Source organism: Balaenoptera ricei, chromosome 11, assembly GCF_028023285.1.
Source record: "Balaenoptera ricei isolate mBalRic1 chromosome 11, mBalRic1.hap2, whole genome shotgun sequence".
Taxonomy (NCBI): Eukaryota; Metazoa; Chordata; class Mammalia; order Artiodactyla; family Balaenopteridae; genus Balaenoptera; species Balaenoptera ricei.
In genome coordinates, this window is record NC_082649.1 from 61054929 (window position 1) to 61078851 (window position 23923).

Sequence of the window (23923 nt, forward strand, 5' to 3'; positions counted from 1 at the left end):
TTTGAAGGGTTAGAACAGTTTCTCTGTCATAAGCTGTATCAGATTTTTGTCATCCTAGATTCCTCACTGTGACTTGGAAGTGATTTGGTAAAGAGAGTTTTTAGGTTTTTGTCCTTTTTTCTTCTTCATTGTTATCTATTTTATTGCCATTTGGCATTGGGTTGTCATTAAAGCATACCATTTTCCTTGAGGACACAGTGGGGGTGGTGGTGAAGGGTAAGCTGGGACGAAGTAAGAGAGTGGCATGGACATATATACACTACCAAATGTAAAATAGCACAGGGAGATCAGCTCGGTGCTTTGTGACCACATAGAGGGGTGGGATAGGGAAGGTGGGAGGGAGATGCAAGAGGGAGGGGAAATGGGGATATATGTATACATATAGCTGATTCACTTTGTTATACAGCAGAAACTAACACACCATTGTAAAGCAATTATACTCCAATAAAGATGTAAAAAAAAAAAAAAAAGATACACGCCAAAAAAAAAAAGCATACCATTTTCATGTGACTTCTCAAAATGCACATTGAGGTTCATCATGGGTCAGACCTCACTCCCCAAGTGATTTTTTTTTTTTTTTTTTAAGGGCTTTCTCTAGTTGCGGCAAGCGGGGGCCACTCTTCATCGCGGCGCGCGGGCCTCTCATTATCGCGGCCTCTCTTGTTGAGGAGCACAGGCTCCAGACGCGCAGGCTCAGTAGTCGTGGCGCACGGGTCTAGTAGCTCCGCGGCATGTGGGATCTTCCCAGACCAGGGCTCGAACCCGTGTCCCCTGCATTGGCAGGCAGATTCTCAACCACTGTGCCACCAGGGAAGCCCCTCAAGTGATATTTTTGAATCACACATTCCGCAACGTGATTAATCGATAATCATTCTTTGTATTGGTATTGAAACCGCACCACCTCAGGTGAGTTTCAAACACAGCCCAAACTCAGACTGGAACTCGGACCCACTGTCTTTTAATTGAAGTCGCACACCTGAAGCTCAGGTTCCTTATGTCTCAGTGCAGAAGGAATTCAGTGAGAGGTGAAGTGATAGGTAAGAAGTAGATTTATTGAGAGATACACACTCCACAGACAGAAAGCAGTCAGTCTCAAAAGGCGAGAGCAGCCCCAAAATACAGGGTGGTTAGTTCTTATGGGCACAGTAATTTCATAGGCTAATAAGTAGGAGGATTATTCCAGCTATTTTGGGGAAGGGGCAGGGATTTCCAGGAATTGGGCCACCCACTTTTGGGCTTTTTATGGGTGGCCTCGGAACTGTCATGGCACCTGTGGGCGTGTCATTTAATGTATGCTAATGTATTACAATGAGTGTATAACGAAGCTCAGGGTCTACCGGAAGTCGAATCTTCCACCCTCTTGGATCTAGTCGGTTCTAACCAGTTTTTGTTGTATCCTCAATGGCTCTGTCATTCTTTTAAATTTGTGCCCTGCCCCCTTCCTCCTGTTTCTGTATGATTTAGGATGCAAAATTTCTCAGGTCCTAAGGGAACTTATCAATAGCTACAATTTTAGATAAAAATCAGTGGGTGTTAAAGGAAGAGAATAAAAATGAATACATTTAAAAAGTGTGTTTGGAAGAGAGAATCCTCCATCTCTGCACGGATGCGTGGGTCTCGTTATGTGGAGGGAAACCTCCTCCTTTGCAGGTAGGCGCTCCTCTCCAGGAAATACGGTCTGGTGGAAGACAGAGAAAAGCTGTCACCATGAAACATCTTCCTGGCCTTTTTATAACCATCAGGATCTGTGTGGGATGGTGGTTTTTTTTAAAGTTAATTAATTTATTTTTATATTTATTTTTGGCTGTGTCGGGTCTTCATTTCTGTGCGAGGGCTTTCTCTAGCTGCGGCAAGCGGGGGCCACTCTTCATCGCGGTGCACGGGCCTCTCACTGTCGTGGCCTCTCTTGTTGCGGAGCACAGGCTCCAGACGCGCAGGCTCAGTAGTTGTGGCTCACGGGCCCAGCTGCTCCGTGGCATGTGGGATCTTCCCAGACCAAGGCTCGAACCTGTGTCCCCTGCATTGGCAGGCGGATTCTCAACCACTGCGCCACCAGGGAAGCCGGGATGGTGTTTTTGTAGGTAGGGATCTAGGAGTGGCCTAGAAGCCTGGACAAACAAAGGGGCTGGGGGTGGCAGGGTAACTAAAATTTGCATGAATAATGAACAGGCATTGGGTGGTGTGTGAGATAAGAGGGAAGGAGGGAGGAGCCAAGAGGGGGCCTGGAAGAGGCCGGCGACAGGGCAGGAGCCCAGAGCTTGTGGAGGGAGAAGGTTAGGGAAAAAGTCAAAGTTGCAGGTGATAAAAGATGACTAAAAGCAGGATGTTTCATATTCAATTTTAAATTGTTGGTGTTGCTTTTATAAAATCTGCTTCACTTCGCACCCTCAGTAAAGCCTGCTACATACTGAGAACTTACGAGACTTTTAATCCTTAAGAGGGGACTGTGTGTTCCGTCTCCATGTTGGCATGGTACAGTGAGAAAGGTGGACATTGATGAAGGCCACCCCAATGAGAACCAGCAGAGGCTGTTACTCAGAGCTTCTAGAGCACGGGAGTCAGCACCATCACTTGCCCTTGGCAGAGACTCCAAGGCTGGCAGAGGGTGTAAAAACTTTAGGGTGAAAACGAGGGAGGGCTTAAGGTGTGCCCTGATTGCCATGGGGGGACTGGAGTCAAGCTGATGAGAAACAGAGCATCCTGTGTGGTTTGGATAGGAGAGCATATTTAGGTTTCTTTGGTTGGTCTTGAGTCAAAGGGGACACAGTACAAAAAAGAGTGAGGCTGGCAGTTATTGACCAAGTCCTGACCATTCTGAGCTTATGGCTGCAGCTGTTACAATGTGGCTTCCATGCTGTTTCCTGCCGAGGTTGTGGCTGGAGTCCTTTTGTCATAAATAGTCTGACCACTGTTCATTTGTATATTCAGACTCTCGGAAGCAAACATTAGGAGAAGGTGAAAAGCAGATAAAATACTAGAGTCAGTGAGGTAAAAACTCAAGCATTGGCAATGAACCATGGAAAGTAAATAAGCCCTTGCACATTCCTATAAATCTTGGAGAGGACACTAGATTTCTTATAGTGTGCAGGGCTAAGGGTTTTCCTTTTAAAGCTCAAAGTTTGGGGTGATGGCAGCTGACAACTAGGATACAAAATCAAATGATTTTTTTTTTTTTTTTTTTTTTTTTTTTAGAAATTAGCATTCTATAGGACAAGTACCTTTTACGTTTCAAAGTTTTTTTTTTTTTTTACATCCTATTCATATTAATAGGATAAATTAGTATGAATAGAGGTATAGCAGTGATATAAAAAGACACAGAAAACACTTAAGTATTTTGTTTACTCATATATTCATAATAAGTGCCTTTTGCGAACCACCTGTTTAAATGAAGCACTGAGAATACACTAGGATGCTAGAATCAGGCCCTGCTCTGAATCGGTTCAGTGTTGGTTGAGAGGAAGGGACCCATATGGAAAGCAAAGATTGGACCGCCGTAGTTGATTGGACTGTGTTGGTGGTATGCATGGGGCATGCCGAGAGCCCTACTCAGTCTAACAGGGTCTGGAGATGATTTTTTAGAGGAGGCAATTCTTGAGCTAAATTTTAAAGGCACGTAGGAATCAACTCCTGATGGGCTCCTGTGGGAGGAGTGGGTGTTATAGGCAGAAAAAAATCATGTATACAAAGGGAGAGGCGTGTGAAATGATTTCATAAGTCATTTTATGGTTTCTCCCAGTATTATTTTGAGAAACCTAGCGTAATTTACTTGAAAGTACTTAACCTTTCACAAGAGGTGTGAAATTATATGCATGAGTTAGTTTTTTTTTTTTTTTTTTTTTAACTGAAGTATAGTTGATTTACAATTTTGTGTTAGTTTCTAGTGTAGGGGGAAGTGATTCAGATATATATATATATATATATATATACATACACATATATACTTTTTCAGATCCTTTTATAGTTTATTACAAGATATTGAATATAGTTCCCTGTGCTATATAGTAGGTCCTTGTTGTTTATCTGTTTTATGTATAGGAGTTTGTATCTGCCAATCCCAAACTCCTAATTTATCCCTCCCCACCCTTTCCCCTTTGGTAACCTTACGTTTGTTTTCTGTGTCTGTGTGGCTGTTTGCATGAGTTTGTTTTAATCTCTGTCCTAGGAGAGGTCGGTTTATATGTGAAGTACACTTTCGGGAATAACTCCTCCAGGGGTGATTAGTTAGCATTTGAAAGACCCTGATCAGAAGTTCACACTTGTGAGGTGTCTTTATCTTGATGATACTTTTGTTAGAAAGATTTTTTCCTTTGGTGAAATTAGTCCTTTTTGCAAGAGATGTGGATTAGCTAGAAATATTGTACAGGTGGCCCACCCACCCTTGGAAGGGTTCAAGAATCCACTGAGCCCAGCTGAGTGGTGTTCTTGGCATTGGACTCATTTGTTCCTGTGTTTTGTATGCTGGAAGCCTTGGGCAGTCTGCCGAGGTTTGCGGACTCCTTCTAAGAATGGTGTTTTTAAATGCATAAAGCAAATTAAATAAAACGCACAGGGTTATATAGGAAACCATTTATACTGAAATATAGTTGTCAGAATATTTAAAAAAAAATTTTTGCCCTGCTCCTGGGCCCAAGTAACCATCGTTACTGTGGTTCCAAGAGCCTTTTCCTGTGTTTGTTCTCCCCTGTGCCCCCAGATCACTTCGAGCACCCTTGGAGCTGCTCTTTTATTTTGCAGCAGTCCCCTTCTGTGAGCGAGTATGTGTGACCTCCAGAGATCTGGGGCTGGAGGCTGAGGCTAGAACTTTGCTTCATTTGTCATCTTGAGACAGTCTCTCAATTTAGAGTTCCTTTCTCATCTCTGACTGGAATCTTGCAAATTGTATGTCTAGATGATTGTTTTAATTCTCATCTGAATGTTTTCAAATTAAATTCAGAGTAAATTACTCTAAGTATCTCAAAAAAAAAAAAAAAAAAAAAGCCTAAGTCATCGCATGGATCTCTAGGCCTTTAAATCTAACTTCTGGCAGCTATTTAGTTTAAAGGCAATGGCAGCAACAACAATAAAATACACCCCAACCTCTTCCAGGAAACGCTGGCTTATCTCCACATCCCAATTTATATAATGTTAGTTACTTTATACATATGTGTATACATATTTGTAAATGGGCTCCTTTCCCTTCCGGCCCTTAGTAGCTATTAAGTTCTGAGAGTGGTGGTGATAAAATCCCCTTACCTACATATTGTGAGCTCATCTAAATCATCTATTTTATGTTTGTGTGTGTATGTATATGTATTATATACACACACAATTAATGTTTGTAAATGTTGGGATGTGTCAGTTATACAGACTTTTTTCCCTCGCATTTTGTTGAGAGTAGATACTCTTCTGATTTGTATGGGAATTTATTGAAATGGTTTATTTTCTTTAACTTCCTTTGTTACATTTTCTTTACATTTTCTGCCTTAAACGCTACTCCAGGAACTAAAGATGTTTCTTTGCTCTCATCTCCGAGGTAACTAACATTTTAAATGTTTTATTTTCATGTTGTCTTTTTTGCTGGAATCATTGTATATTTAACTTTAAGTGAACATGTTGCCAAAAGATATGTGGTCTCCTTTTTCTTGTTAGGATTTTAAAAACAACAATCTTTTCCTGAACACCATTTATTATTTCAGTCTATGTAGTTATTGAATAGAGTATAAATAAAACTTATGAAATTGTTCTTCAGTTTTTATATCCTTTGCCTGGTTTGACTTGCTAAGCATGCAGACATTTTCAGTGTAATTTCATTTTTCAGTTCATGTCTTAATGGGCAGCTTTCATTTGATAAAGTAGTCAAGTGTCATTGCTCACCAAAAATATGAATTAAAGGTGAATAGACAAATAATGTTCTAAACTTTCTTGTAGTCTTCATTTACGTATTATAAAAAGCATTTTATTTTTCCATTACCACCCTCCTGTTACTTCTTCTCAAGGATCATTCTCAGTTGGAAGGATTAAATTTGTATCATCTTGGGATACTATTATAATTGCCTTGAGTTATTCAGAGGAAAACTATGTTAATTAAAAAATTAAATAATATTATAGTTAAATAGAGTTCTTTTAAGACTTACGAAATACATTTTTAATACAGAAATTTACATTTAGTATGTATTTTAACATTATAGGTATTGTTTCAGGATACATAGTGTCATGCTGCCTGTATCATTTTGCAAGTTGATGTTTTCATTAAATAATGAAATATAAATGTAATGATTCATTCACTCTCTTTTCACTCCTGAAATCAGATCTGCAATGAGTGTTTTTAAATATGTCACGTAGAAGCTGAATTGCTGAGTTGTATGCTGTGTTCATCTTCAGCTTTGGTTGGTATTGTGAAATTGTTCTTCCAAGTTAAATACTGATTTACTGATTTTTTTTTGTGGTATGTGAGTACCCATTTCCCCCAGTCTTGGTATTATGTGATTTTCTAACTGGATTTGTGTAAATTGGTATCTGTTTTGTTCTACCTTTCATTTCTCTGATTATTAGTGGAGTTGAGTAGTTTTGATATGGTTACTGGCTATTTAGGTATTCTCCTTCGGGGGGCCCCCTGTTCATGTATTCTGCATATTCATCCATTGTCAGGTATAGGGATTGCAGAACTTTATCCTAGCCAATGGCTTTTCTTCTCATTTTGCTTATGAGGACTCATCTTATACAAGTATTTTTCATTTTAATGTCAAATTTATTAATATTTAAAAAAAATAAATTTATTTATATTTGGCTGCATTGGGTCTTGGTTACTGCACGCGGCCTTTCTCTCGTTGTGGCGAGCGGGGGCTACTCTTCACTGCGGTGCTCGGGCATCTCATTGCGGTGGCTTCTCTTGTTGCGGAGCACGGGCTCTAGGCGAGCAGGCTTCAGTAGTTGCGACTCGCGGGTTCTAGAGCGCAGGCTCAGTAGTTGTGGCGCACGGGCTTAGTTGCTCAGCGGCATGTGGGATCTTCTCGGACTAGGGCTCGAACCTGTGTCCCCTGCATTGGCAGGCGGATTCCCAACCACTGCGCCACCAGGGAAGTCCCTGATAATATTTTCTTTTAGTTTGTACTTTTTAGGTATCATTTAAAAAGCCTTTTCCTACTCTAATAACACAAAGGCTATTCTCTCATATTTTCCTTTAAGAGCTTTTGTTTTAACTGTTAGATCTTTAAGCCTCCAGTAATTTTTTTTTTTAGCATTATGATATTTTTTTACCAAATAGACAACTAAGTTGTACCTATCCCTTCGGTGAATAGTCTATATGTTTTTCCACTGTTGGTAGTACTCCATCTGCTACTTACTGTGTTCCCATATGTATCTGTTTCTAGGCTCTCTGTTCTGTTCCATGAATCTCTTTGTCTACCCCTTTGCTTGTGCCATCATGTTTATTTCCATCACAGTAAACTTGGAAACTTGAGAAGGTGAACCAAATATGCCTCATGCTTTTTGGAAAATTTTCCAGTACTCTTGACCCTCTCCTTTCCAAATACATTATAGAATCAGTATGAGGAGTTCATGCATACCTCGTTGGAATATTTATTTTTATTGGAATTACAGATTAATTTGCACAGAGTTGACCTCTCTGAGGCTTTTCATCAATTACTATATTTTACCTTCATTTATCTTTTCTCTAACATATAGATCTGAGTGTCTGACCTATGTCATTTTCCTTCTTTCTGAGAAACTTAACATTTCTTGCAAGGCAAGTCTACTGGCAAAACATTTCTTCAGTTATTGTGTGTGTGAGAAAGTCTTTATTTTTCCTTTTACTCTTGAGGGATAATTTCACTCAGAATTCTAGGGTGGTGTTTTTTTCCCCTCTCAGCACTTCAAATATTTCACTCCAGCATGATGTATCAGGTAAAATGAACTGAGATCAATGAGCCCTTAGTGTGAAGTTTTATGTTTATCTGGCTAAGAGCCAGGCTGTGTTTACTGTTGGCTATAGCTGTAGGTTTCAGAGACTAAAATTCCCCATAATGTCCTTATTTTGTCTCTCCTGTTGTCTTGGGTTTCCCTAATAACTCCTTCTGAAATAAAGCCTGTGTCTTTATAATAAAGCAGCTCTCTGTTGTAATCCTGTGTTATTACACAGGAGCCCTATTGATGTTGTGGTGAGGTGGGGGGAGGAGTGTTCCATAGCCCCTCTGATTTGGTCTCATTCCTCTTCTGAGCCTGTGTGCCTGGGCTGTGAACTTCACAAGTGCTTCTCACCTCATCCCGCCTCCCCGTTGGTAGGTGCAGGTGCACACAGGGCCTGAAGGAGGTTTTCTCTTTTCCACTCAGACTCCAGCAATTAGTCAGTCACCCTTTACGTTTTTGCTCCAGCTGCTGGCCCCACTGGTGGTTTCTGCTCCTGTTAAGCTATGATTCTCTGTCTTTGCCCGTCTCTTCACTTCTGGGGGACAGCTGGTTTGCCCTGTGACTTGACGTCTCTGGTATGTCTGAGAAGAGTTGCTGATTTTCAGTTTGTCTTTTTTCTTGTTGTGAGCATGGTTGTGACAGCTTTCAAGCTTTTTTTCAGAAGTCCATCGATGGCTGTCATACTTGCACATATTTTATATATATATATATATATATATTTTTATTTATATATATATATATATATATATATATATATACACACCTTTCTATGAAAGTCATGATGTCGTAGATACCTTAGAATTTTATTACTGTTGTAAATGGTATCTTTTTCTAATTATGTTATTTGATTGGTTGTTGTAGGCATATTGGAAAACTATTGATTTTTGTCTCTTCATCTTCTGACAGCCTTGCTTTTTGGACCACGCCTAATTGTTGGTTTTCAAACTTAATTGAGTTGGACATGTAGATAATTTCAGTCCCACTCCTCTCTTAATATGTTCTCTTAAACCTTCAAGATAGATGTTGAGTGTGTTGATAGGGGTTGATAGTGGGATATATTTCTCTTCTTTGCATAGTTTTTGCTTTTGATGTACCTGGGAGTTTAGAGTTCTAAAAATTCCTTAGTGAAGCTTGATGTCTATGCTTTGAGTGATGTGATGTCACTTAATGGAAGAGGGTAAACAAAACATCCCTAGTTCTTAGGGTTGTGGTACAAATATCTAGATATAATGTTACATATAAACTTATTTTGTGGAGTGGAGCTAGAACAGGGTAACACTGACGGACCACTACCCACGTGTGGAGATCCTTACCTGTGTAGGGTATCCTTTCATTGGTTTGGACAGCAAGAGGGTGGTGTTGGGCCGTGGACCACTTTTCCTGCCTTTTTGTCAGTGTGAGGAGAGCGCATCTTAGGATCAGGAATCAATTCAGCTATGAACAACAGGAATTTTGTTTATTGTCACCAAAAGAGTTCACCAAATGAGAGAGTAGTTTTCAGAATTACACTGTGGAAATGATTTGTCCTTTCTTCATCATCCATTTTCATTTGGGGGGTAAATTGTTATTTTGGAGTAGGTTTCAAACCATATTTGATTGTGCTCTGTCTGATGTAACTAGAAAATCATAGAGGTGGTTTGTGTAATGGGTGTAGATCTTTGGAATCTATTTCTAAAAATCACCAAGATTAACTTGTCATAGCACTTTGATGTATTTGCAAAAACATGAGGATTATGTATTTCCTTTTCCTCCAACATTTTAATTGTTGTTTAGTTTAAACTTGACTAATGATCACCAGCTTACATATCTTTATTTGACGGTTTAATGTCAACTCATGCCAATGAGAGTTTGTATTATATACCAAAGTTCCTTTCATAAACTCTGAAGGTTTTGATAAACTACTGTCTTGATGACCATAATGTCATTTTGACCTGAGGACTTTTTCAGATTTAAATGAGCTTGGTGGTTTATTAAATGTCATTCAGAGTTTAAATCCTGGGTAAATTTAGCTGTTGCTTTTTTTTCACTCCTTTGACTAATGATTCTGTTAGTGGAAAAGGCATGGGTAGTGGTTGATGTTGTAATAGGGGTGGGGCGGGCACGAGTGACAGTTAGCGTGTGACCCTTAGTGGGGCGGTTAGATGTCCTGCTCCCCCAACAGTCAGCCTCACGGTGGTCCGCGTGTAGCAGAGAGTGCGGTGAGAGACGGATCGTGGCTGGCCTTCTCCTTGGGGCCCTCCAGGCCCTCTGGCCTTGGGCCGGCGGGTGAGCTGGGGGCCTTGGGGGCAAGCTGCGGGCTGTGTCCTGCAGGACTCCAGAGCCCTGGCCAGGCCACCCACGGTCTGGGCCCGGCCTTGAGGCAGCAGCGAACCTCTCCCCCATCCCTGCCCCTACGACCTAATGGCGGCGGCGGTGGTCTCCGTGGGTCGCAGTGTGTGGGACCCAGCCCCTGATTTGGGCAGCCTGAGGGCCAGCTGGGTCCTGGGCGCCTGGCTCCCTCAGCGATGACGGCTGGGCGGGGTCTGGGGACCTGGCCCTGCGGGCGCAGTCAGCTGAGATCTGCCTCCTCAGCCGGGCTGGGCACTGGCGGGAGGACCTGGGCTGGGTGACCGGCCCGCGCAGGGACCCCTCCTCTTAACGAGGCCTGGACCTCGGAGGGTGAAAGTTGAGCCTTGGGACCTTGCCCCTTCTTGTCAGACAGAGACTAGCGTTTGTTTGGTGGACGTTTACAGGAACATCGTGACCTGACCGTGACCTGACCTCAAGAACAAAGGATCTGACACCAAGAAGCTTCCAACAACTAACCCCGCCCCTCCCTCACCTTTCCTGTAAAAGGGCTTTGCTGAAAGCTTTCAGGGAGTTCGGGGTTTTTAAGGCATGAGCCACCCGTCTCCTTGCAGGGCCCTGCAGTAAACCTTTGTCTGCTCCGAACTCCGACGTTTCAGTATTGTTTGGCCTCACTGTGCATCAGGCACACGGACTTGAGTTCGGTAACAATATCAGTTTTTTGTTTGTAGGGATTTGAACCAAGTCTTTTACGTCTTTCCTTTTAGGTGGTTGATTATATCCTTCCACCCTTGGTCTCCTTGGTTCAAAGCGGGAATGGTAAGTGTGACCACATCAGTGAGAATTCCATCAGTTACACATTCTGTTTTCATTCTATCTTCATGTGGTCACGTTCTTGGCATTTTTTTTTCTTTCAAGTGGAGTGGAGGCTCTTCAGCTTGCGGCTGCTCTCAGAAACCACATCTCTGCTCGTGAACCAGGAGGTTGGTGATGGCAAGAAGGAGACGAATGTCGATTCTGACAGCAGTCTTCTGGCTCTCATTAGAGATGTCTTACTTCCCCAGTAAGTCCCACACACTGCACTCAGGCAGAGAAGTGTAGGGTGCCCAGGATGCTTCTGGCAAACGAGGTCCAGTGATGGGCTCGGGGTCGCAGGGACCTTATATTTTTGTCCGGGGGCTTATGCACTCACTGTAAAGGAGGTCTAGAAAGAGAGGCAGTAACTACTGTGCTGCATAGGACACAGGAGAATCTCAGTCCATCTTCAGAAACATCCATTTCGAACTTTATCTGTTTTCTACAAGGCACATGACTGGGGTTCTGCCGATTTAAAAATGTTTGTGGCCAGAGGGATAAGGTTTATTATTCAAGGTCAACATGACAAGACTCCTGAACATAGAATTGGGACTTTTCCTGGACCTTCTCAGAAATAATAGAGATGGAAAGAAATCGTCCTTCCCTCCCCTCCAAACTCTTGGAATGGAAATTAAGTTTAGTTAAAAACAGGATATTTTTTGCGGGGGAGGGATGGTGGCAGAACAGTTAATGAGTATTAATTAACCGAAGGGGATTATTTTTTTCCTTTTACTCCATGGCTCACATAGCAAACACAATAGGATGACTGCCGAGAGCACCCAATGCAAATACGTTAAGCTCTAAAATGGCACCTTATAATTCAGACAACACTGTAAATTTTATCAAACAAAAAAATTGAAGTCAAAAAAATTGAAGTTTAAAAAAGGTGCATGCCACATATCACTATTAAATAAATTTTTTATAAAATTAAATGCTGGAAAGCGTGTCAGGCATTAAAGCGCATGCCTAATCCTGCTTCCTCAGGGCCTGGCCTGCAGTTTGAGTCAGTTCAGCAAGTTTTCAAGGATGGCAGCTCCACCAGATGCTCCCCGATATTTGTTAAACTTCTCAAGAGCTGTTCTTATTAAAAAACCTTTTTTTTTTTTCACAATGTAGAAACCAGATCTAATTATATTCCGAAGAGCTCAACCACTCCTTGTTGGCTTAGGAAGGTATATTTTACGAAGTGTGTAGCCAGTGTGTGACAACCCTTCTCCCAGCTGAGGGAGCCTGTCTTGACTGACGGGAGCTTGACCTGTGCCGGCTTGATTTACAAGCTAGCTGCTTGGTTCTTTTTGCTTCCCGTGCTTCTGCAGTTGGCTTCAGGGAGACTCCTGGTAATACATACAGTAAGAATACTTTTGATACTCAAAGTAAGAAAATGATTATCTATATGAAAAAAAATTAAACTTTGTCATGTGGAGCTTTCTCAGTGATAAACTATCAATGAATATATTTTTGGTTGCATTTGTTATATATGCGTGTGTGCATGTGTGGTTTGTACTTAATGTGGTAAATATAAGATTCCAATCTTGTTTCATGGGATTAATTAATGCTATCAGTGCCATCTTATCTGCTACCCGACGACTTGTACTGAAGCATTTTTCAGGACCTGAGATGTCCTCCAAGAGGGACAGGATTTCCTCCAACAAGACTTCTCAGTTTAACAATAGTTTGTTAACACTGATGCACATTTGAAATAAAATCTCATTGTTTCTAAAGTCTGCCCACTTTTGGAACAGTCCGTAGTATAAAAAGTATTGAATCTATAATTTTCGTGCTCCTATTTTATTCATTTGAGCTATAATAAATAATATGTATTTCCTTTAATGGGCATCTTTACCTTTTCCAGAGATGAGGAATTAAAGAGGAAAACACAAATGTAAACCACATGGCAACTCAAGAACAAATGTAATGTAGATGAGCTCAGGTTTTGATTAAGCAATTTGAAATGCACTTTGGATAACGTTATGGGATTTATTGGGATGTGGTGTGGAATGTTTTGAAACCTTGTGTACTGATTCTGATGTGAAGTGCAGGTCTTGGCTCTGCATTTAATTCTTTAAGCCTCAGTTTCCTCATCTATAAAATGAGGATAATTGTACCTAATTTAAAAGATTCAAAAATGAGGATTAAATGGGATACTTCTTGTAAAGCACTTAGTACAGTGTGTGGGACATAGTACGTTCTTTTTTTTTTATTGTTTATTTATTTATTTAATTTATTTTTGACTGCGTTGGGTCTTAGTTGCAGCATGCGAGATCTTCGTTGAGGTGTGCAGGAATCTTTCGTTGTGGTGTGCAGGCTTCTCTGTAGTTGTGGAATGCGGGTTGTTTTTTCTCTTCTCTAGTTGTGGCGTGCGGGCTCCAGGGCGCATGGGCTCTGTAGTTGAGGAGCGCAAGCTCAGTAGTTGTGGCACGCGGGCTTAGTTGCCCTGCAGCATGTGGGATCTTAGTTCCCTGACCAGGGATCGAACCCACATGCCCTGCATTGTAAGGCAGATTCTTTACCACTAGACCACCAGGGAAATCCCCCGTAGTACGTTCTTGACAAATATGTAGCACCACTACTATTATTATTAGGAACATTATAATCCCTCCTATTAAACTTTAAAATGAAGATTGTAATGGTACAATAATAGTAATACTACATACTTCATAGAAGTGGCCATTAAATAGATGCTGGTGATTGTGCCCACCTGGCATATATAGTAAGGGCTCAATAAATATTATGTAAAAAATTTAAAGAAATGAACTACAAATGATGAATTCATTTAACTTTGATACTGGAAAACTAGAAACCTTGACAAGGAATTTGGTCTTTGCAGATAGCTCTTGGCAATTGTAAGTTTAGAAATGCTCATAATGGAAAATTCATGTTCTTCAATGAGTATGTGCATATAATGGCTTAAGAATAATGAAGTTTCTAGAGTTTATAGGAGCTATATAAAACCTGCTTCAATGTGCAAATAGACATTTTAATGTCGATCCTTTTAATTTTGTTAAAGTTTTAATCCTTCTTTGACCTTAAAAAATACTTTGGGTAAAGCCAAGGTGACAATCTTTTCAATCTTTTCACCTGAAAGTGTTGTATTAAGACGATTTCTTTTTTTTTAATAAATTTATTTATTTTATTTTTTTTATTTTTGGCTGAGTTGGGTCTTTGTTGCTGCACGTGGCTTTCTGTAGTTGCGGTGAGCGGGGGCTACTCTTTGTTGCGGTGCGCAGGCTTCTCATTGCGGTGGCTTCTCGCGGAGCATGGGCTCTAGGTGCACGGGCTTCAGTGGTTGCAGCACGCAGGCTCAGTAGTTGTGGCTCACGGGCTCTAGAGTGCAGGCTTAGTAGTTGTGGCTCACGGGCTCTAGAGTGCAGGCTCAGTAGTTGTGGCGCACGGGCTTAGTTGCTCTGCGGCATGTGGGATCTTCCTGGACCAGGGCTCGAATCCGTGTCCCCTGCATTGGCAGGTGGATTCTCAACCACTGCACTACCAGGGAAGCCCCAGTTAAGACGATTTTATTTGCAAACAGTAATGCTTAACTCAGGCTAACTTGCAAAGTAATTATTTGCTCACATAACTAAGAAGTTAGGGACTTGTGCTGGTGTCAAACATAGCTGGATTCAGGGGTTTGAATTATGTCTACAGTACTGTGTGTATGTCTCTTTCTTACCATCTCTTCTCTGCCTACATCTATGTGGCTTTGTTCTCAAAGAGGCTCTTTCTACTTGGTGGTTAAGTGGCTCCTGGTTTATGATTCTAGGGAAAGAGTGGATGTCTTTTCTAATGGCTGTTACAAAATTTTCAGGGAGCACAATAATTTAATCTTGTTAAATACCATGTAATACCTCTCTTCCAGGTGCTTTTCAGAACTGCGGTGTGATATGAATGAAAATTCAGTTGTAAGAATAAATATCATATTAAAATAAGTATTAGTTATCGTTCTCAGAGAAACAGAACAAATAGGAGATATATATATGTAGAGAGAGAGAGGAAGAGGGAGAGGGAGAGAGAGATTGAGATTTATTATAAGGAATTGGCTCACATGATTATGGAGGCCAAGAAGTCTTAAGATCAGCAGTGTGCAGGCTGGGACCCAGGAGAGCCAATGGTATAGTTCCAGTTTGAGTCTGAAGGCCTGAGAACTAGGAGAGCTGAGGGTATACTTACCAGTACCAGTCTGAAAGCTGACAGGCTGGAGACCCAAGAAGAGTTGATGTTTCCATTCAAGACCAAAGGCAGCAAAAGACCCATGTCCCAGCTCAAGGAAGTGGGGCAGGAGGAGTTCCTTCTTACTCAGTCTTTTTGTTCTATTTTGGTCTTCAGTGGATTAGATGAGGCCCACCCACAGTAGGGAGGGCAATCTGCTTTACTCAGTCTACTGACTCAAACGTTAGTCTCATCCAGAAATACTCTCACTGGCACACCCAGAATGTTTGGTGACACACCAGTAATCAAACGTTGGTGGCCTGTGGCCCAGTCAAGTTGACGCGTCACCCCATCTATCATAGATAACATGAGTGAACGGCTTACTATATAAATTGTGAATATCAAAGAACTGTTACCCCTTCTCACTGTGCATGCTTTGCTTTCTAAAGAGGTGAAGTTTAGTTACAAGCATTTGTTTAGTGCCTTTTGTATGTGGAGGATTATGTAATAATCACATATAGAGAGATGGTATTTGAGTTAGACTTTGAAACCTGGGTATGATTGGATGGAAGAGGAGTGGCTACCCCAGGCAGGAATGGGGTAAGCAAAGGTGTGGAAGAGGCAGAGTAGTGGGCAGTGAGCAGACCAGCTTATTTCTAGCAGAAATCTGCATGTGAGAGTTCTGTGAAATAAGTTTGGGAGAAAATGTTTTCTCTCTTCATCAGCCCATTCATTCACTGATACTAATTGTATACATCTTATTTCATAGGCATATTTCTAATAATGACTAAGATAGGTACAGCCTCTGCCTTTGTGGGATGTATTGTCTGGTAGAGCCAGATATTTCATAAATTAATAATTTTTTTAACCGTAGAAGTTTGTAAGTCATGTAAGTCATAAATGTTTAAGTATAAATTAAATAAATATCAAAGCTGCCTTTCTTAAAATGTGGGCATACACCATGTTTATAAACGTGCTGAGGAACACATGTTCTTTCTGAAATATTCTGTGTGCTTTTGAGTTTTACCCATTTAACTTTTTTAAGCTCAAGGTTTCTCAACATTACATGACATTAGGACACTACTTACTAAGGCTTATCTGTTAACATCACCCAGAACTCTAGATTCCTTTGGTCACAATCTTATACTATTCCATTATGGGCATTTCCATGTCAGGAACAAGAAAGGGATGCTCATCATCAAAACTCTAACTTTGGATTATCAGTGTTAACTAATAATACAAGAAAATTAAACTCTAAATATTCTATTCGTTTTTCTATTGGCGCATAACAAGTTAACACAGAGTTAGCAGCTTACATCGACATCTGTTGATTAGGTCACGCTCTGTAGGTCAGGAGTGTGACTTCGTGCGACTGGGCTCCTAGCTCAGGATCTCGAGCTGCTGAAATCGCACGGCTGCTGGGCTGAGTCCTTGAGTGAAGACTCCGGGAGGAATCTGCTTCCCAGCACACTCAAGCCGTTAGCAGAACTGTTTCTTGTGGTATTAGCTTCTCAAGGCTGCTGTAACAGATTACCACACACCGACCAGCTTAAAACAACAGAAGTGTATTCTCTCACAGTTTAGGAGGCCGGAAGTCTGACATCAAGGTGTCAGCAGGGTTGGTTCTTTTTTGAGACCCTGAGGGTGAATCCACACATCTCTCCTGGCTTCTGGTGGCCTGCCGCGCATCCTGGGTTTACGGCAGCATCTCTCCAGTCTGTGTCTGTCCTCACACGGCCTTCTCCCCTGTGCGTCTGCCTCACATTCGCCTCTGCCTCTCTCTTGTAAGGACATCTGCCATTATATGTAGGGCCTGCCCTTAAATTCAGGGTGATCTTACCTCGAGATCCTTACCTACTTCTGTGAAGACCCTTTTCCCAAATAAGGTCACATTCACAGGGGGTCAGCACTTGGACATATCTTTTGGGGGCCATTATTCATCCCAGTATACAGATGCAGGACCAAAGTCACTGTTTCTGTGCTGCCTCACGTTCTTTTAGGTGCCCGAAATTCTTTTCATGTGGCCCCTCCATCTTCAAGTCAGCAGTGGTTTGCCAAATCCCCTTCATGCTTGCCATTACTCTGACTTCCTCTTTGGCCACCAGCTTGAGGAAACCGTCTGCTTATTGAAGTTGGTAGTAGTGTTCGTTGGTAATGTGGATCTTGTGATTAGAATATATTTGTATTCATATCTTGGCCCTGCCATTGACTTGGTGTGTGAGCCCTCACTTCCTCCTTCCCCTCCCTGCTTTCCATTTCTCCTCCTTTCTTCAAGATAGTTGAAATGCCAGGAACGTAACTGCTATCTGTATGGTTAATGAGGAAAAGTTTTTTTCTGGGAAGAAAGATAAACCACATATACTCAGAAAATTACCATGATTTTTTCCGGCAAAGAGACAAGATTTAATTTTAAAGGTTCATGCAGAAGAGGAGAGGCAATATTTAATGAAACTTAAGCCCAGAGTGACCTTATTAATTAAAATCAGCACCTCTCAGAAGTTTTATATCAAAGTCATTATCAGTGAAATCTTAACATTGAAAGTAGTCCTCTGGTGACTTTTTGAACTTCTTTTTCTGACACTTGTTACATAAGGGGAGAGCATTGCTCTTTCAGTATTTAGCTATAAACAGGACTAGATCCTCCACTCAGGAAACACATCACTACTGTTGGGGAAGAGGAAATTCTAATATTCCTACAAATGTAAATAATGTAATTTGAACTACCTTGTGTGATTGTTCACAGGAGGTTTAAAACCCTTTCTCTCTTCTTCTCTCCCTCCTTTCTCCCATTTCTCATATAAATGATATGTCAAGTGACTTCTCTGTGCCAGGAACTCAAGATACAGTGGTGAGAAAGATTGAATCCTTGCCCCTCGGTGTTCATACTGTATAGTGGGTGAGACAAATCAGTAAATAAATAAATATCTAAGGTGATTTCAGTTAATTGTGAGTGCTCTGAAGAAAATACAGAAAATGGTGTTAAGTAGGTAGAGAATGACACCTGCCATATCAGTAAACGAAGGATGTTGTGGCCATCAAGCCCTCAGCCACTGCCACCACCCCAGACTGTGCACCCTGGGGGCATTCAGGATGGAGAAAAGCAGGACCCTGGCCCCAGATAGCTAAGGTGCATATCAAAGGAATGATTTCAATCAGCTCAGACTCTTGCATCTTCCCATACGGAGAAAAGTGCTAGATTCGTTCACTTGAGGTGTCTGGTTTTTCTTTTTTTTTTTTTTAAATTTTATTTATTTATTTATTTATATTTATTTTTTTTTGGCTGTGTTGGGTCTTCGTTTCTGTGCTAGGGCTTTCTCTAGTTGCGGCAAGCGGGGGCCACTCTTCATCGCGGTGCGCGGGCCTCTCACTGTCGCGGCCTCTCCCGTTGCGGAGCACAGGCTCCAGACGCGCAGGCTCAGTAGTTGTGGCTCACGGGCTTAGTTGCTCCGCAGCATGTGGGATCCTCCCAGACCAGGGCTCGAACCCGTGTCCCCTGCATTGGCAGGCAGATTCTTAACCACTGCACCACCAGGGAAGCCCTGGTTTTTCTTTAATTGACAGTAGTCTTTTGATGTTCCGACTACCTGCCTGGTTTTTGCTGCAAAAGCTCCTGTACATCCTGGCCCCTCCCTTACTTCTCTGGAGTGGTTCCTCAGAGCGATCTGAGAGGCCGCCTCTCAGGCTTAAGTCCTCAACAAGTCTGCCAAATAAAACATAATTCTCAACTTTTAGGTTACGCTTTTTTTTTTTTTTTTTTTAATCAACAAGGGGAAATGGAGGGAGGGCCTATTTTATTTTATTTCAATAGCATAGTCAGGGAAGGCTTTATGCCAGGCAGCAAGCCGTGGGGAAAAAATGCGCTAAGCAATTTGCCTTTGGTAGACTGGAACCACTTTGCCAACATGTTTTGTTCTATTTTCATATTTTTCTTTAGCTTTGAGTGTTTTCTATTGAAAAGAGATCATGCTGATATAAATGTGTTTACAGTGTTTTTATGACAGTAGGACATTCAGCATTTCTCTCCTGGGGAAAGTGAGTACTGTCTTTTTTTTTTTTAACAATTCTCTTGTGACCTGTACAGTCATCAGGGCCATAATGACTTCATAAATTATTAAGGCTTTGTTTTTTAAAATCTCAGAAAGGACTGTACCCTTGAAAACTTAGAATTGTATTTCCTTTTAGAAATTTGAATTTATAAATGGATTTTGTTAGTGGCAACACACTGTAGAGTTGATGTCTCTGAAATAATATCCAGTAAAAGTCATGAGTTTCACTACCTGATTTCTGTGTTGGTGGCTCAGAGGACATCCAGATGCTTCTGTATTGCATCTTTGTCTCCCTTAACTACAAGTATTCTATGTTAAAATAGGCATGAACTTGACCATCTTTGATGGGAATCAGAATATATAGGAGTATTTCATTTTTGGCCATTCCTTAGATAAGTTTTTTTTTGCACATAATATTTAATTAAATATTTTTGCACCAAAGGAAAGTTCCACTTTGTTCTTTTTACTTAATCCTTTTATGTTTTGAGTGTGTACCTAAATCAGTGCATTTAGGTAGAGTGATTTTTCCTCTTTTGGGGGTACAACCTATGGGAATCTGAATTGGGATAATTTGGGAGTTAGAGTAAAGGTAAAGGCTCTTTCATCCTTCTGAATCAGAATAATTCTAGTACTCCAGTTCTTTGGATAATATTTTGTAAACCTTGAGTGTTGCTTTAGTGAAGTCATTGTTTGGTTGTTTTTTTTTTAGCCTTTCAGGCCTTCATAATGAAAATTTGCTGTTGATTTTATCGAAGAAGCCCAGACATTAGGGCTTACTATCTGAAATTATATTTAATACTTATTTTGAAGTCTTACCTATCTTTCTCTCACTTAAAAAATGTTATATATATATATATATGTATGTATGTATGTATGTATGTATGTATGTATGTATGTATCTTCCCACCATTTGTTTATTTCTCCATCCACTTATGTATCCATGTACCTACTGATATGCTTAAGTATCTATGCGTCCACGCAAGACAATAGAGTGTCACGTAGAACTTAGGTCACATAAAAACCCAAGATTGCAGAGTCTCAAGATATCAAGTACTTACTTGATTTATGCCCTCTTTCAGTTCATAAAATTTTGGAGTTGACTCAAGATACCACCTAGTACAAATTTTGGAAGAACCTGTACAGAAAATGCCCAAAAGAGTAGGTTATCTCCCCCTTTCTAATAGCAGTCCAGGGAAAGTCCTCAACCTTCTCCAAAGGTAGATTTCACCTCCATGCTTTTGCTGTTTGGCAACCTTCTCTTTATCTAACCCCACACATCTCCTTCCTTTAAACTCTTTAAGCCTGGAATCCACCCTGCACTGTTACAAATGCATTTTAACATAATGCCTTCCTCATAGCTTCCTTTGCTCAGAAACCTTGAAACCTTTAGGTGGCAGAAAATAACATTAATAGTTCTTACCCAGCCATTCAAGACTCTCAGTGTTTTGCCTCTTGCCTACCATTTTATGTTAACATCTGCCTTCTCCACTCTATGGTTTCTCCATTCCTGGTGAGATTTACTTAGTACTTTCTGAAATTTCCTCCTTGGAACCTGTGTCTTCCTCCTACCCCCAGACATCATACTGTGAGTATCTGTATCTATACTTATATAACACTCTTTTATTGACTGTCTTGTAATCTACTTACCTATACCTACATTTATAAATGTTTTAAAATCATTAAACAATTCCTGGTTAGTAAATATCTAGGATTTTCCCAGTATTTCACTATTATATGTACTGCTACAAAGACCATTTTTAGGGCTACATCTTTGGGTGCATACTGATTTCCTTTTGTTGAATCTCTAGATGTGGAACCACTGTGTTGAAAATTAAATACATGTTAAGGGCATTTGACATGTTTTGACAATTTGTTTTTGAAGACGACAAACGGTGTATACTACCACCTTCTGTTTATGAAGCTGCCTGTTTTTCTGTACTCTCATTAGCTGCAGCTTGCATTCCTTCAGATAATCATGATGCTGACAATTTTCTCCCCATATTTGTTGGCCATTTATATTCTTCTTAGGTGGATTTTGTACTTTTTTTTTTTGGTGGAATGGTTGTTGGTTTGCAAATAGCTCTCTATATATTAAGAATGTATAAAATCTACCAATATTCTGCAAATAAATTTTCCCACATTTGATTTGTTTATGGTGGTTTTGCCACTGAGAAACATTTACTACTTAAAAACTTTAAAACTGTGAATGTTTTTTGGATTCATTTCTCTTTGTTGTCATGCTATAGAGGCCTTCTCACCTAAGAGTATGTGAATATTTACTCATTTTAGTACTTCAACAAAGTTAAAAATTTGTACTTGAATTTTTAATTTATTGATGATACATTTTCATAAGATATGGCCTGACCATTCTGTCTCCCTTTCTGTGATGACTCTTTCTTGTCCAATGTTGGGTCACCTTTCTTTCCTTTTAATTTGTGTGTCTATTCTTGATCCCACGCTACACTTAACAATTCTAGTGGTTTTGTAAAGTACTTTAGCTTTTCTTTTTTTTTTTTTTCCCTTAGATTGCATATATATGTGTTAGCATACTGTATTTGTTTTTCTCTTTCTGACTTACTTCACTCTGTATGACAGACTCTAACTCCATCCACCTCACTACAAATAACTCCATTTCGTTTCTTTTTATGGCTGAGTATAGCTTTTCTTTTAGCACGTTCTTCCTCATTGTATTTCTCCTTAAAATTCCTTGGATATCCTGGAATCACTCTTTCCTCCCAAATTCTCAGAGTACACTCCATTGACATGTGAAATGTGAGTTTGGGGTTTAATTCCAGCAGAGTGGACCTTTTTACAATATGGTGCCTCCCCTTTCCCTCAATGAAATAGGTACTTCTTTCCATGTGGCCCATTCTTTGGTCACACCCCCAGAATAACTCCTCACAATAATCAGTTATTTAGGTAGCCTGTTTCAATGTTCTGCCAGCCTACCTGCTTGACACTGGTTACTCCAGGCACTTGACAAGGTAGGGAAGAGTCTAGCCCTCGGATCCCTGAATATGTGATTTTTAGCACTTTTCTCTCCTCTTGGATAGAGAATTTAGTATGAATGGCTTTTCTTGCCTGGTTTTCAGCTGTTTGGAACCTAGCAAAGATCCCTTATTTGGGGAGGATCCTAGAAGTGGAAGAGAGGGGTGTTGGGACTGGACAGCATGCTTTCATGTCAACAGCAGCGATCACAGTCTCTGGTCGGGCTCAGGGCACTTGGAATGCTCCTCTCCAGCCCACGTCCATCCACGTGGGCCAGCTCCACACTGGTCACTCTCCTTTATAGCCATTTCAGGAGTCTGGGGTTATCTTTTTTTCTGTTTTGTTTTCCTGCCAAGTCTCATTCAGAGGAGTGCAAAATCCAATTACTATCAGCTCAGTTGCATTCTCTCTCTTGAGGAAGACAAGCTTAATAAATCACAGCATTCTTTTGGCTAGTTCTTGCTGACCATTAGAAACCTATCTAAAATATGTTCAGTGTATCAATATTTCTATTCTAAACATATCCATTATAAAATTTACCCTTCTTTTTCCAAGGGGAAAAAAACACAGCAATATTCTTTGGGAAAATTGTTACGCGTTAGGCTGGTACAAGCTTCATCCTTCCCTCCTGTTTCGAGGTTAGATAACCTTCAAACAACCTCAACACATTTGTATTTCAGACAGTAAAAGTTTCATCAGTGTTTCGGTTTTAAATGTAGGTTCTACATATTCTTGTTAAGTCCCTTTAAAAATATTTCATATTTTTCAGTCCTCTTGAGATTGTTTTCTCTATTATATTTCTAACTAGTTGTCCATGTGTTCTCCTCTGCTTTCTGTACAAGCATGTGAGTAAGGACATCCCATGGGCAGCTTTTTAAAATTCATAGTTTTGTGGTCCTTTCCTCAGTGATTCCAGTAAGTCTGGGAGTGGGGACGAGGGGAGCTGGTCATCTGGGGTATGTGAGTGACTCGTAAGAAGCTTCTTACCCCTACTTCTGTTGAAATTCTCTGGCTGACAATTTGCAAGTACCAGTAATCAGTGGAAGAGTGCATTCTTCTCTTATCTCTGACTTTAATGCCTCACTATAAACTCAGCAGTGCCTCAGTTTCCCTGTTAAGGATGTGTGCTGCAAAGACTTCGCTCAGCAGGTGGGGGGTGGTTCAAACCCTGCACGTTATGAAGAAACTGGCTCTTGACTCCCTTCTGGAAGAGTACTTCTGAGCCTTTGGAATATCCTTCCTGATAAGAGAGTCTGTATCCCTGGGGCCTTGAGCCATGCCAGATAATTCATGCTAACAACGTGAATTATGGCGGGGCATTGGGCCACACCATATCAGCTTGACCCTCGGAGGGGCTGGAGACAGAGGTTAGCCACACAGGCACTCCACACCTAAGTGACTGACCCCTAATAAAACCCTGGACGCCAGTGCTTCCCTGGCTGGCGGTACTTCACACGTGTTGTCACACACTGTTGCTGGGAGGATTAAGCCCTGTCCACACAACTCCACTGGGAGAGGACAGCTAGAAGCTTGTGCGTGGTCCCTCCTGGACTCTGTACTATGTGCCTTTCATCTTTGCTGATTTTTAACCAGTATCCTTTCTCTGTAATAAACCGCAATCGGGAACATAACAGCTTTTCTGAGTTCTGTGAGTCCGTCTAGCAAATCAAAGAACCTAAAGGTAGTCTTGGGTGCCCCCAATTGAGGATGATAAGAGCTTT

At 40.9% G+C, this 23923-nt stretch overlaps 1 protein-coding gene across 4 annotated transcripts in view; it reads left to right on the forward strand.

The window, feature by feature from the left end:
- Positions 1-23923, forward strand: part of ULK4 (unc-51 like kinase 4) — a 539805-nt gene that overhangs the window by 195730 nt on the left and 320152 nt on the right. For all 4 annotated transcript variants that reach the window (XM_059939363.1, XM_059939366.1, XM_059939365.1 and 1 more), the window contains 2 exons: positions 10938-10989; positions 11089-11233. In XM_059939363.1, the coding sequence (XP_059795346.1) occupies positions 10938-10989; positions 11089-11233 (197 nt within the window). The remainder of the gene's footprint in view (positions 1-10937; positions 10990-11088; positions 11234-23923) is intronic.